Source organism: Macaca mulatta, chromosome 1 (assembly GCF_049350105.2).
Source record: "Macaca mulatta isolate MMU2019108-1 chromosome 1, T2T-MMU8v2.0, whole genome shotgun sequence".
In the NCBI taxonomy this organism is placed as follows: Eukaryota; Metazoa; Chordata; class Mammalia; order Primates; family Cercopithecidae; genus Macaca; species Macaca mulatta.
The window spans coordinates 110674323-110688480 of NC_133406.1; the positions used below are offsets into that span (position 1 = coordinate 110674323).

General features: G+C 55.8%; 2 protein-coding genes across 24 annotated transcripts in view; both read left to right on the forward strand.

Annotated features, from left to right (window-relative positions):
- Positions 1-8552, forward strand: part of SMG5 (SMG5 nonsense mediated mRNA decay factor) — a 45349-nt gene extending 36797 nt beyond the window's left edge. For 6 of the 7 annotated variants that reach the window (XM_077996685.1, XM_077996683.1, XM_077996678.1 and 3 more), the window contains 6 exon segments: positions 4241-4300; positions 4673-4832; positions 5259-5349; positions 6276-6350; positions 6776-6914; positions 7100-8552. In XM_077996685.1, coding sequence (XP_077852811.1) covers positions 4241-4300; positions 4673-4832; positions 5259-5349; positions 6276-6350; positions 6776-6914; positions 7100-7183 — 609 coding nt within the window. In that variant the 3' untranslated portion in view covers positions 7184-8552. 7 annotated transcript variants of the gene reach the window in all.
- Positions 8553-9387: 835 nt separating this feature from the next.
- PAQR6 (progestin and adipoQ receptor family member 6) lies at positions 9388-14096 on the forward strand. 17 transcript variants are annotated; one of them, XM_077944704.1, is made up of 9 exons: positions 9388-9489; positions 9825-9951; positions 10704-10770; positions 11207-11334; positions 11470-11675; positions 11812-11938; positions 12293-12389; positions 12618-12768; positions 13123-14096. In XM_077944704.1, the coding sequence occupies exons 3-9, from the start codon at positions 10729-10731 to the stop codon at positions 13395-13397; spliced, it is 1026 nt and encodes a 341-aa protein (XP_077800830.1). In that variant the 5' UTR covers positions 9388-9489; positions 9825-9951; positions 10704-10728; the 3' UTR covers positions 13398-14096. The 17 variants fall into 17 exon arrangements, with proteins under 17 accessions (XP_077800830.1, XP_077800787.1, XP_077800845.1 ...); XM_077944661.1 differs by lacking the exon at positions 9825-9951 and having other exon boundaries at positions 9388-9542; positions 10704-10779; positions 11812-11959; positions 12272-12389; XM_077944719.1 differs by lacking the exon at positions 9825-9951 and having other exon boundaries at positions 9388-9542; positions 10704-10779; positions 12618-12839.
- Positions 14097-14158: the final 62 nt, after the last annotated feature.

Genomic DNA, 14158 nt, shown 5'->3' on the forward strand with positions numbered 1-14158 from the left:
CAGGCATTTCCTCCAGCCTAAAGCTCCTGAAGACACTCCTCCTGTCGGGGGCAGGGAGTACCTGCAAGCCCTTCTCATGTGGTGCTAGACTCCACAGGCCAAGCTAGACACAGGCCATGTTGCTTGCTGGGGCTGCCTCCTCCTCTGCTTGAGTCACAGGCTTTTACCCCAAAAGGCTTATCCCCAGTCAGAGGAGTGTTGTCATCACGTTTATCATGAGCTTTCTCTGTGCACAGCCTGGTTTGCATGTGACATCTCATTTAACCCTTGCAGCAGCCCAGTGAGGTAGGTGTTTGCATTCTCCATTTTATAGATAAGAAACTGTAGGCTGGGCGCTGTGACTCACGCCTATAATCCCAGCACTTTGGGAGGCCGAGGTGGGCGGATCACTTGAGGTCAGGAGTTCAAGAACAGCCTGGCCAACATGGTGAAACCTCATCTCTACTAAAAATACAAAAAATAGCTGGGCATGGTGGCGGGTGCCTGTAGTCCCAGCTACTCGGGAGGCTAAGGCAGAAGAATCACCTGAACCCAGGAGGCAGAGGTTGCAGTGAGTCATGATCGTGCCACTGCACTCCAGCCTGGGCAACAGAGCAAGACTCCATCTCAAAAAAAAAAAAAAAAAAAGAAAAGAAAATGTAGAAAGACAAAGGAACATTCCCAAGATCAGAAAGTAGTCAATGGTAGAGCCAGGGCTCTGGAGTTGGACACACTGTGGAGTTCTTATCCTGGCTCTTTCTGCTGCTTTAGAGACTTAGCTTCTCTGTAGGCCAGGTGGGCACTAGGAGTTGCGGGGGCTGTAGTACCTGCTGATGGGACCTCTGAAGGTAGGCTTTCCCTCTGAGGAATACGTAGGCCCACATCTGTTTGAAATGCTGGGTTGGTGATGTCAGAGTCTCAGATTAGCACAGCTCCCTCTTCTTGGGTCCAGGCCGATCCCACTCACCTGCACTAGTTCTCTGGGGGGGCTTTTACACAAGTGCCCCCATCCCCCTCTCTTGAATAAGGGGTTTCACAATTACCATTTTAGTCTAAAAGCAACTCATGGGCTTGAGTTCTGCAGTGGGAAGAGTTTGTGGTGCCTCCCTTGCTTACCAGTTTGCCCACAGGGCCCGTCAGAAAATGACTCTCCCAGGAGGTTGAGGCTGCAGTGAGCCAAGATCTTGCCGCAGCCCTCCAACCTGGGTGACAGTGAGACCCTGCCTCAAAAAAAAAAAAAAAAGAGCAAGAGAAAATGGCTGTCACCTAGGCTCTGGCCTTCTGCTTCCATTCGTCTACACTTTCTCAAGGGGACACTCTTGGCACTTTGGGCAGGACAGTTCTTTGTTGTGCAGGACTCTGCAGGGGGTTGAGAGTGGAGTTACTACAGCCCCCACAACTCCTAGTGCCCACTTGGCCTACAGAGAAGCTAAGTCTCTAAAGCAGCAGAAAGAGCCAGGATAAGAACTCCACAGTGTGTCCAACTCCAGAGCCCTGGCTCTACCATTGACTGTACTTTCCAACCTTGGGAATGTTCCTTTGTCTTTCTACATTTTCTTTTCTTTTCTTTTTTTTTTTTTTTTTTTTTTTTTTTTTTTTGAGATGGAGTCTTGCTCTGTCACCCAGGCTGGAGAAACTGTAGACTTTATTCCTCTTTCCCTAGTCTTCCTACTAATGTGTGTTTTCTCTTTGTAATCCAGTCCAGGACCCACAGTATGTTTGACTGTCATGTATCCTTGGTCTCATGCAATCTCTGACAGTTCTCAGTTTTTCCTTCTCTTTCCTGGTGTGACACTTTTGAAGAGTACTGGTCAGTTATTTCATAGTGTCCCTCAATTTGGGTTTGTGTGATGTTGTCTCATGATGAGAATGAGAATTTTTTTCTTTTTTTGACACAGGGTCTTGCTCTGTTGACCCAGGCTGAAATGCAGTGGCACGACCATAGCTCACTGCAGCCTTGAACTCCTAGGCTCAAGCAGTCCCCCTGCCTCAGCCACCTGAGTAGCTAGGACTACAGGCTTGATTAATTTTTCAGATAAAAAAAATATATATTTTTTTTGTAGAAATGTGATCTTGCTGTATTGCTGAGGGTGGTCCCAAACTCCAGAGCTCAAGCAGTCCTCCTGCCTTGGCCTCCCATATTGCTGGGATTACAGGCGTGAGCTACAGTGCCTGACCCCAAGATTAATATTATATTTAATTTTAATTTTGTATTTTTATTTATTTATTTATTTTGAGACAGAGTTTTGCTCTTGTTGTGCAGGCTGGAGTGCAATGGCATGATCTTGGCTCACTGCAACTTCCGCCTCCCGGGTTCAAGCGATTCTCCTGCCTCAGCCTTCCGAGTAGCTGGGATTGCAGGCATATGCCACCACGACTGGCTAATTTTTATATTTTTAGTAGAGACAGGATTTCACCATGTTGGTCAGGCTGGTCTCGAACTCCTGACCTCGTGATCCACCCGCCTCAGCCTCCCAAAGTGCTGGGATTACAGGCATGAACCACTGTGCTCAGCCCCAATTTTTGTGTTTTTAGTAGAGTCAGGGTTTCACCATGTTGGCCAGGCTGGTCTCGAACTCCTGACCTCAGCCTCCCAAAATGCTGGGATTACAGGTGTGAACTACCATGCCTGGCCCCAACATTAATATTTTATTATTTTATTTTATTTTATTTATTTTGAGATGGAGTCTTGCTCTGTCGCCCAGTTTGTAGTACAGTGGCTCTGTCTCGGCTCACTGCAACCTCTGCTGTCCAGGTTCAAGCAATTTCCCTGCCTCAGCCTCTCAAGTAGCTGGGATTACAGGCACGCGACACCACGCCAAGCTAATTTTTGTATTTTTAGTAGAGATAGGGTTTTGCCATGTTGGCCAGGCTGCTCTCGAACTCCTGACCTTAGGTGATCCGCCTGCCTCGGCCTCCCAAAGTGCTGGGATTACAGGTGTGAGCCACTGCACCCGGCCAAGATTAAAATTTTAAAGCACCACTTTGATGATGCCACTTTGGTCATCAAAGAGTCTTCAGTGGGCCAGGCGCTGTGGCTCACACCGGTAATCCCAGCACTTTGGGAGGCCAAGGTGGGCAGATTGCTTCAGCCCCGGGAGTTTGAGACCAGCCTGAGCAACATGGTGAAACCCACTCTCTACAAAAAATACAAAACTTAGCCAGGCATGGTGGCATGTGCCTGTAGTCCCAGCTAGTTGGGGGGCTGAGGCAGGAGGATCATTTGAGACCGGGAGGCAGAGGTAGCAGCAAACGGGAATTGTGGCACTGCACTCCAGCCTGAGTGACAGAGTGAGACCCTGTCTCAAAAAAAAAAAAAAGAAAAGCATAATAAAAAGAGTCTTCAGTGGCTCCCCGTATCTTACAGGATAAAGTCCCCATCCTTAACCTCATCTTTTAGCCCACACTAAGGAATTTGGACTTTACCCAGAATACAGAGGAAAGGGATCAGAAGACTTAGGTAGGGCTATAGTGGGCATCAGATGGTTTTTAAAAGATTGCCTTGGTTGTAGGTAGAGAAAAGGGATTGAATTAGAGGCAGAGACCAGTACGTGTTTGTTACAGTAGTCAAGGAGAGGTGTTGGCTTAGACTGGGGTTTCACAGTGGAGGTGGGAGGATTTGCACGCTGTTTAGGGGGCACAATTGACAGGACAGGGAAGCTGATAACTTCTGAGGCTGAGAGAGAGGGAAGACTCAAAGCCAACCCTGAACTTTCTGACTTGGGCAGACTGTGGTTTATTTACTAGGCTAGGGAACACTAGAGGAAGAGACGCAGGTTCTGAGGAGCAGATGGGGCTGCTGAGTAGGCAGTTGGATGTGTGGATCTGGAGCTCAGGATGGTCAGGCTTGGGCTGAATCTGCAGATTTGGAAGATGTTAGCAAGTGGATGGGGGTAGAAGGTGAGGAAGTGCTTGGGTAGGATCTCCTGGGAGGGGAGACCAGATTGAGAAGAGCAGAGATTGAATCCTGAGGCACAGCCAGGTGATGTCCTGCATGGCAACGGCACATGGCTGTCTGCTCCCCATCCCCTGCAGGGCCTGGAACATCATGACCTGCCTCGGGTTGGTAATGGAAGTGTTCAGAGTGCAGCAGAAGAATATTTGTTCTTCCATGGCTCTCCTCCCCTCATTTAGCAGCAGTGCTAGAGAGTGACTTTGCATGAGGTCACACTGAGACCCCAGGAAACCCTCTTGGTCTTCCTGATGACTGGAGAAGGGAATGTGTACCCCAGCTCCTTATAGCTCGTTGTTTCCCTCATAGGCACAGGAGGAAGCTCGTCGGAACAGGCTCATGAGAGACATGGCTCAGCTACGACTTCAGGTAGGAAATCAGGGCCCAAGTGCTTCTTCTGCACTTGGTAGAGCTTTTGCTTCAACCTTACTGGCAGGTCTCCCCCTTCCGCTGCAGTCCCCCTGCTCTGTTGCCTCTGTGTCCCTCCACTTCTCCCAGATCACCCTCCTTACTACTCACTCTTCATTCAGCCATGTGCCTCCTTTCTGCCTTCACTTCTGTCTCTCCCTTTCTCTTTAACCCTTACTTCTGTCTACTTTCCCCCCAAAGCCATTGATAGAAAGGGTCCTCTGATCCCCTTAACAGGAGGAGCCCTATAAGAGCCACCTTGAGCACCACTCTTCCCCCAGCCTGGCTGCAGGGGTCCCCCGCAGCTGTGCCCACCCTGCCCTCTCTCACCAGCTCGAAGTGTCTCAGCTGGAGGGCAGCCTGCAGCAGCCCAAGGCCCAGTCAGCCATGTCTCCCTACCTCGTCCCCGACACCCAGGCCCTCTGCCACCATCTCCCTGTCATCCGCCAACTGGCCACCAGTGGCCGCTTCATTGTCATCATCCCAAGGACAGGTAAGTACATTGGAGAGATAAGGGGACAGATAGAGTATGGCTAAAGGAGATTCTGGGCTTGGGATTAGGAGACCTTATTTGGGCCCAGTTTATACACAGTCACCTTAGTCAAGTCTTACCACCTTTATGAACCCGTCACTTCATCTGTGAAATGGACATAACAATCCCTGTTCTGCCTCACAAGACAGTTGGGAGAAACAGAAAATGTAAGTGAATATAATGTGAAAGCACTTGGTAAATTGCCAAGTATATTGCTGGCGGAAGGTCACATTTTCAGAGAACTTTGGGAGCCCTCTCTGGAGCCAGGGTCCCTTCTCTGCCTGAAGAGTGTACTGAGGTGAGCTCAGATACTTCCTCCAGACCCCCTTGTCACAGCAGTCGGAGCTTATCTGTTTTGTCCTTTCCTACCCCCACCTTGCCCACCAGTGATCGATGGCCTGGATTTGCTGAAGAAGGAACACCCAGGGGCCCGGGATGGGATTCGGTACCTGGAGGCAGAGTTTAAAAAAGGAAACAGGTGAGTGCAGGCCTGGCTGGACTTGTGCTGAGCCCTGGATCTGTCTTTCGGACGACACATGCTTATGAGCTGCTTGCTCCCTATGGGTAAGACACATACATACCCATCTCTACTCACAGTCAGCTCACTGCATGGGCAGTGATACCAGAGATAATCAGAAGTCAAGGTTGTAGGTGCTGAAATAGAGGGTGATCAAAGGGGCCAGGAGCCCTGTGGGTAGCACTGAGCTGCTGTCCTTCCTCTGCGACAAGCCTGTGATCAGCACCCACTGGGGAGAAGGGAGCAGACCTCCTTCCCCCAGCTTTAGACTTTATAGGAATTTCTCCTGCTTTAGGGTTGGGACAGGTGATCAGGTTTCTCAGAGTGTGAAGGCCTTCTTCCAGGCTGCCCAGGGGCTTCCCACCTCCCCGCTGAGCTGAGAGAGTAGTGAGACTGAAGCCAGCCAGGGAGGGGCAGCTGGCAGCATGTAGCAGATGCTGAGCCAGTACAGGCCTGCCCTTCTGGCCTTTGGGGCCGGAGGAGGACTAGGCAGAGGGTGTAGGGAATAAGAAGAAAGCTTCCTTTTCCCTGCTAGCTGGCCCACCCCCTCCTCTGCATCTGCTCTGCCTGGCCAGGAAGCTGCACAAGGCCTGATTGTTTGGACCTTGTCTCCAGAAGCCCTGACTTGAAAAGCATCTGCTGCTTCTCCCCTCTCAGCTCCTCCCCTGAGAGGAACCAAATAATTGATGTTATCAGGAGAAAAAGTGAGCTGGGCCCAGCAGCCAGGAAGCCACTTAAGAATGGCTCCAAACAAAGCTGTGGTGGGAGAGACATGTTCCCCACCCCCACCTGCAAAACCAGGCCCCCAGAGCCACAACGGACTGCTTCATGTAAGGCGCCCTGCCAGTCCCCTGCTCCTGACCTCCACTCGCACATCTCCTCTGCAGGTACATTCGCTGCCAGAAAGAGGTGGGAAAGAGCTTTGAGCGGCATAAGCTGAAGAGGCAGGATGCAGATGCCTGGTAACAGTTTAGCCCTCACCCCTAGAACCTCAGTCAAGCCACCTGCCTTGCTCCTCCATGAGCATTCCTAGGGAGAACGGGTAGGGCTGGAGAATTCTGAGGCTCCACACGTAGCCTGCCGGGGCCCTCCTGCAGGCCTCACCTTGCGGGGAGTACGAAGTTGCCCCAGCACCTGAGCTTTTCCTCTGTAGGCAGATGGATCAGCCTCTTCGGGCCTTGCGATGCTCAGGCTTGGTGTTTTCCCTCATCGCACCTTTGCCGGCTCCCCATAGTGTCTCCAGGGCCAGCTTCCAGGGCCCACTGCCGCTTGCTGCCCTTCCAGCCCCCAGCTGCCCCTAGCTGCCCCTGTCCCCTGGAGATCCTGGTGTTTGGGCTGTGCTAATGCTGGGTCTTGGCCCATCTTCCCCTCCACCCCCTGTCCCCAGGACTCTCTATAAGATCCTGGACAGCTGCAAACAGCTGACTCTGACCCAGGGGGCAGGTGAGGAGGATCCGAGCGGCATGGTGACCATCATCACAGGCCTTCCACTGGACAACCCCAGCGTGCTTTCAGGCCCCATGCAGGTGGGTCATGGGTGAGTTGGGGGGATGGTGTGGAATAGGGATGAGGTAGCAGAGCAGACTCCATCCCCAGACCCTCCACATAGCTGCATTTTTCTCTTCCATCACTCCTTCCCCAGCGCCTCAATGATTTGCTCCTCAGTTCAGGAGGTCAGACCCTCTCCATCTTTCCTCCTCCCATTCCACAGGCAGCCCTGCAGGCCGCTGCCCACGCCAGCGTGGATATCAAGAATGTTCTGGACTTCTACAAGCAGTGGAAGGAGATTGGTTGATACTGACCCCCAGGCCCTGCAGTGGGGCTGACTCCAGATCTCTCCTGCCCTCCCTGGCAGCCAGGACCAGCGCCTGTAGTCACCCCACCACACGCAGACTCATGCACGCACACAGGACGGAGGCCTAGCTGCTCAGAGGCTGCAGGGAGGGCCCAGGAGCCGGCTGGGAGGGTGGGGTCCCTTTGTTGCCAAGACGTTAGGAAAGTGAGGAAAGTGCTTGGATTAGGAGAGTCTTGTGGGCCCCTGGCCAGCCTTCCTGCCTCAGCTCCCCTGCTGTCTCCAGGGGCGGGTGGCAGGCATGGGCACCTGCATTTCACTGGAGTGGGTTCTTGGATCTCTGAGGGGAAGGAACAGCAGAAAAGGCCCTTCTTCCTCACCCAAGATGCAGAGTGGTTGGGGCCAGGAGTTTGGACCCTCCAGTTCTTGGGGGAAGAGCCGGGTAATACCTGGTGTCTGAGTGATTCTCTGCAGACCCTTCCCCTCCTCAAGGATCACCCATCCTCCTTTCAGCCCCCTTTATGGGGACCAGGCAGCTCTGGAGCCAGCCACAGGGGCTCTTAGAGAAGCAAGGCCTGGTGTGGCCTGCACCGAATAGCAGGGTCAGGGTTCGTGTGCTCCTCCTCCTGCCACAGGGGCTGCACATCCCATTGCCCCACTTCTGCTTTCTGTCTCCCTCTGTCTAGCTTCCAGGGCAGGGAGCAGGCCCCACCTAGGGCTGCGGGCAATCTGGCCTGTGCCAGCATGGGCTCCTGTGCCCACCAGCCCTACAGGTGCTGTGCTTTGTGCTCTTGGCTGCTGTGCTGGGAGAGAATGGGATGTCAGGAAGAGAAGAAAGGGGGTGCAGTCTGAGGCCACCACCCCGCTTCCTATCTGAGGGAGGGCTGAAGACAAGGGGCCGGCATTCAGTGGGCGGCCGAAAGGAGAGGCCCCTTGAAGCTGCTCAGTCAGAGCCCTCTGTCCCTCCTTTTGCCCTCCCCAGGACTAAAGACCTGAAGGGGCTGAGTGTGGGGCTGGCTTTTGGAGTGTCGAGGTGAATATGTGGGAGCAGAGATCATGAATAGCTCAGGGCAGTGAATGGCGCACCAAGAGCAGGGCTGTGTGTGGGAGACTGAGGCCAGAATTGCCTCAGCTCCTCCCCCTCAGGCTGGGAGGATAGCACGGGCTGGGGGTGGAGGGTCTTAGCTCTGCTGCCCCCACCCCAGTACTAGCCTAGTTTCCCAAGCTGTGGCTTAGAGGATAGTTGGCTTCCTGCCTCTTTCCTCTAAAACAGCAAGTCTGGGAAATCCTGGGGTGAGTGGAGTCACCCCACCCCCAGTTGCTGGCAGAGACTGAGACTAAAGCATCACTTAATAAACCCCCCCAAGCCCAATCCCTGTCTCCTGGTGCCTGTCTGTACAGAAGTTTCATGGGGAGGTGGGACATTGAAGATGGCGTCCTGAAATGCATTTTGGAAAGACTTCTTTGAAGTGGATGGAACAGAACAAGAAGCAGGCAATTTGAGTGAAAGCCCTGGAGATGGTTTGATAGACACTGTCAAGCTCCTTGACCCTGTAAACTGAGGCGGTGCCTTTGCAGGGGTGATAGTGAAAATCTCCTGCCAGCAACATCCCTGCCTGGGGTTGGTTCACTGTCACCAGCTGGGTCCTCTTCCTCAAGGGGGTGGGGGAGGTGAGCCTTGAAACCAGCCTCTGAGTCCTCAAGTGCCTGTCCTGCAAAGATTGGCACTTCAAATTGTGTTCAGGGTGGGGATGGGGAGGTGGTGAGCCTGGTGAATCCCGCATGGTAGAACCAACATTACCACAGGCAGTTTGCTGAGCCCTACCCAGCACCAGGTGCTAAAAGGCAGCAAAGCATGGTAAGAGAGGGCTTCTGAAACAGGTTCCGCATTTGGGGATTTGGGTTCCTCTGCCAGCCTAAGGCAGAGCTGTCCTTAACTGCTGGGAGAACCTGGAACAAGGAAACTGCTCTGAGTCGCCGGGGGGACTCGACAGCACCATGGCCACATCCTGGCTTGGGCCCCTAGCCTATTCTAGCCAGTCAGCACAGGGAGTTTGGGTTGTGCTAGAGGAGCTGGCTGTGTGCAGGCGGCCGAGTGAGCTGCCTGCTAATGGGGCTGGGCCACCCTGTGCTGCTCCCTGGAGGCTGGACAAGGCTGGGATTGTTCCCTGGCTCCCCTTTGTCTCCCCACTCCCCGCCCAGGCCTGGCCCCTCTCCTCCATCAGCCTGGCTGGCAGCAGCCTCGGACTCCGCCCGTGGAGCCCTGGGCCTGCTGACCCACCAGCTTAGGAGCACCCGCCAAGCTCTGGGTAAGGAAGCTCACCTTCTGGGGCTCTGACACCACCTCTCTGGGGAAATAGAGGTAAAGCACCTTGCTCCAGCCGTCCCTCCCCCATTCCCACAGCAACTGCACACACCCCACTCCAGAGATCTCCAAACCCTACTACTAAGGGAAGGCACCGTGAGGGGAGCTAGACCCCAGTGTATTCCTCACTCCTTCCCCAGATAGATGGGCAACACTCAGGATAGGGGAGAACTCCCCCATCCCACTTGTGGGAGCAAGCAAAGGATACCCTGGGAGGCCCTCATCCATCTTTGTTCTGCTGGGGTGCAGGGACTAGGGCCAGGTTTGCCCTGTGCCCAGCAGGGTCTCCAGCACCCATCTCAGGGGCAGAGGCTGGGGGGTGACTGCTGGTGCAAGCCCCAGAGTGCATGCAGCAAAAACACGGATGCATTGCTGGTGGCAGGAAGAGGAGGGACTAGGCTCTAGAGTTGCTGCAAAGTTTTGGCCTGGGTTGGTGGGGGGAGTGTCCTAGTCCTCCTCCTGGGGCAGCTCCGCCTGCCCAGCTGGCCCAGCCCCTCCACTTGTGCCAAGGAATGTGCCGGGAGAGGCCAGCAGGGCAGCAGAGCCGCGGCCACCTGGAGGCAGTGCACAGGTCTGGGGCTGAGGGATATGGGGCTCAGGAGGGGCAGGGACCCCAGAACTCTCCTGGGGGGCACAAGTATAGTCCTCAGAGAAAAGCCAGGCATCCCCCAACTCCTTGTCCCACCTGATGGCATCTGGCTTCTCCAGAGATTCTGAGTGCCAAGAGTGTTCTGTGCTCAGCTCGGGCACTGTGGGCGAAGCACATTCTGGTGGGGCAGGGAGTGGTACCCGGGCTGTCTCTGTGCTGGCCTCCAGGAGTCAGAGTTCTTCCGAGACACAAACTGGGAGCCTGGGGGTTTGGATCACTATTTGGGGCAGCCTCCCGGCTGGGAGGACCCCACCACTCCATGCTGGGCTGAGGCCGCCAAGCCCCTCAGTGTGGGGACTGAATGCCCCAAGGAGAACAGGGGTTGGAGTTAAGTGGTGCAAGGGCTGGGGAAGGTGGACCAGCCTCCCTGGGCCTGAAGGAAGCAGCTCCAGGAGGGAGGGTGCCATCTGCCTCCCACACGTGCTGCCCATCCTGGGGCTGAACCCAGGTGAAAGGGGCCTGTGGATGGGGGCAGATATCTGATCCCCTATCCCCTGCTCTGTCTCTAGGTCAACGTGGAGGTGCCAGGCCACCATGCTCAGTCTCAAGCTGCCCCAACTTCTTCAAGTCCACCAGGTCCCCCGGGTGAGGGGCTCCATTCACTGACCCACCAACCCCCATTCCCTAGAGGACTGACTAGGGGCTGACATTCTCTTTTAGCTATTGGGGCAGCCCCTCCTGCAGGCGAACTCTTACTCTCCCTTTCCAGTGTGAGGCTCTTCCTCTCTTCTCTGAGGAACAAGCTTGTGGCCCTCCATCTGGAGTCCCCTTCCCCAGAGCGCCCTGTGTGCTGCGCCCCACCCCCACCCCACCCCACTCTGGCTCTTCGGTTTCCCATCTGTTTTGCGGGTTGTGGGTGCTGGGACCTGTGGTAAGATCAGATCAGATTCAGTTTGGCTTGGGGGCTACGTTGGTCTCCAGCCCAGCCTCTTTGACCCTGCTTCCAGAGATCTCAAATGGAGGGAAAGGGTCGGGGCACAGTGACGCCCCTCCTCTCCCACCACTACCCTAGGTGTTCTGGGAAGATGGCATCATGTCTGGCTACCGCCGCCCCACCAGCTCGGCTTTGGACTGTGTTCTCAGCTCCTTCCAGATGACCAACGAGACGGTCAACATCTGGACTCACTTCGTGCCCACCTGGTGAGGGGAGGCTCTGCCCCAGGCCGCGGCCTTGAGCTCAGAGGGGGTACCCAGGCGGGCAGGGACCGTCCAGGCCCACGGGCTGCAGCAGCAGTCGCGGGGGTCCACGGCGGCCTGAGCACGCGCCCGCCGCAGGTACTTCCTGTGGCGGCTCCTGGCGCTGGCGGGCGGCCCCGGCTTCCGCGCGGAGCCGTACCACTGGCCGCTGCTGGTCTTCCTGCTGCCCGCCTGCCTCTACCCCTTCGCGTCGTGCTGCGCGCACACCTTCAGCTCCATGTCGCCCCGCGCGCGCCACATCTGCTACTTCCTGGACTACGGCGCGCTCAGCCTCTACAGCCTCGGTGAGCCGGACAGGCGCGGGAGCGCGGGAGCGCGGGAGCGCGGGGTCTGGGCGTCCCGGAGCAGGTCGAGGGGTGGTACACGGGACATAGGGGCGTGCCCCTCAGGCCTCAGCTGCATGCCCCGACCTCACCGCAGGCTGCGCCTTCCCCTATGCCGCCTACTCCATGCCGGCCTCCTGGCTGCACGGCCGCCTGCACCAGTTCTTTGTGCCTGCCGCCGCACTCAACTCCTTCTTGTGCACCGGCCTCTCCTGCTACTCCCGGTGGGTTCCCAGGCCCCTCCGGTGGGGACGGGGAAGGCGGAGGCACAGGAGAGGACACACCTCACTGCTCTCAAACAGCATTAGTGACATCGGGACCATGTACTGAGGACTTCCTCTGTCAGACCCTGTATGCTCATACCCGTGCTGTCTCCTTTAATTCTCACAAGCCACCATAAAAGGCAGATGTCTTTATCCCCACATACAGATGTGGTCGTTGACACAGGTCATACGCCCTAAGGGTTTTCTTAGCTGCAGGCTGTGCTGATATTCCATCTTTGCCCAAGTCCTCTTGCCTTTCCTGACCCCTACCCTGAGCACAGCGATGGTGACCAGCCTTTTCCTCCCGCCTCCCAGTTTCCTGGAGCTGGAAAGCCCTGGGCTCAGTAAGGTTCTCCGCACAGCAGCCTTCGCCTATCCCTTCCTGTTCGACAACCTCCCACTCTTTTATCGGGTAAGGAGGCCTGGGGCCCCTGCCCAGACACCTGCTTTCCTGTCCAGACCCTCAAAGTGCCCACTTCCAGCCTTGCCCCCTCAGTCCCTGCCTCAGCCCAGCCGCCTCTCTTCTGGTCCAGCACCCTGCCTAGCTGTGCCCGCCCGCTCTGCCTCCTCACCAGATCCCAGACACTCCCTATGTTTTGGCTCCCAAGTCCCTCTCCAGCAGTCTCTTTTCCTTTGCCAGCTCGGGCTGTGCTGGGGCAGGGGCCACAGCTGTGGGCAGGAGGTCCTGAGCACCAGCCATGGCTACCACCTCTTCTGTGCGCTGCTCACTGGCTTCCTCTTCGCCTCCCACCTGCCTGAAAGGCTGGCACCAGGACGCTTTGACTACATCGGTGAGGGCACGCCTGGCCCGGCCCGGGAAGAGGCAGGGGCAGATGGCTTCCTAGAGCACAGAATGAACTGGGTAAATGGGTATTACAACCCCAGGATGGAGGCAAATTATAGGAGGGACTTCCCTGTTTTCCTCTAACGAGAGCATCACTGGAAGGGTCCTCCACCTGCCACTTCTCAGGTAGCAAAACTAGTACCATGTGTGCTGGGGCCACATGCACAAATGCTCATTCGCTCCTTTCAGTCACTCTGGGAGTCAGGGTTTCTTAATTCTCAATAGGGGAGTAGCAGGCCCAGAGGGTGGGGTGACTTGCACTTGGAAAGGTGTGGCTCTGACCTGCCCATCCTCTCCACAGGCCACAGCCACCAGCTATTCCACATCTGTGCAGTGCTGGGCACCCACTTCCAGCTGGAGGCAGTGCTGGCTGATATGGGATCGCGCAGAGCCTGGCTGGCCACACAGGAACCTGCCCTGGGCCTGGCAGGCACAGTGGCCACACTGGTCTTGGCTGTAGCCGGGAACCTACTCATCATTGCTGCTTTCACGGCCTCCCTGCTTCGGGCCCCCGGTACATGCCCTCTGCTGCAGGGTGGCCCACTGGAGGGGGGTACTCAGGCCAAACAACAGTGAAGCCCCATCCCTGACCCTGCCCTGGAGGGGGCAGAGGCCAGGACCCCGTGCTGAGGAGGAGCCCAGAGTTGGGCCTAATCAGGTGGGGACACATCTCAGCTTGGAACCAACAGGGGCTGAGGAGAGAGGGCAGAGGAGAGGAGGGGTGTCTAGGGGGAATGGCAGAGTGTGAGCGGGACTGTGAGGGGGCTCTTGATGGGAGTAGAGGAAGTGCTGAGGGTCTTGAGAGGGGAGATGCATGCGTGTCCAGGCTGAAGATGCCCCCACACTCTGTCAAGGCTGGGGCCAGGAGGTGTTGGGGTCCTTTCATCTGGCTCCATTTCTGGTGCTCCTGAAGTCTCTGCTCAGCACAGGGAAGAACTAACACGACTAACCTAGGCCTACCCCAAATGCTTCTTGCTAACCAGGCCGAGAGGCCACACACTTGCCCCCCATCCCCACAAACCAGGTAATGCCAGTTTGCCAGCAGCTATTTGCCTAGAGAGATGAGTCTGTCCTGGTCATAACTGTGTACTCAAGGTGTCCAGGCTTTTGGGGGTGGGCCTATCTGGGTGCATTGTGGATGGTTCAGTGGATTGAGGTGTGGGGAGGAGGGTCCTAGGCTAGAGGGGGGATCCCTAGTTAAGACTTTAGGAAGCCACCTTCAATGTTTTCTGGAACAAGGCAGGTACAAATAAAAAAATAAAACTTTGGAAAGCACTTTCTAGAACTGAAGAAGGTAAAACCTCCTCACCCCCATCCTCCTGACACCTCCCTCCCAC

Bases quoted from the DNA above. Each gene is read 5' to 3' on its own strand.
- PAQR6 (XM_077944627.1), top strand. From the start codon at position 10,058: ATGTGCCGGGAGAGGCCAGCAGGGCAGCAGAGCCGCGGCCACCTGGAG. The intron at 11,960-12,271 runs GTGGGGACGGGG...GATGGTGACCAG, and splicing joins TGGGTTCCCAGGCCCCTCCG to CCTTTTCCTCCCGCCTCCCA. The intron at 12,769-13,122 runs GTGAGGGCACGC...TCCTCTCCACAG, and splicing joins AGGACGCTTTGACTACATCG to GCCACAGCCACCAGCTATTC.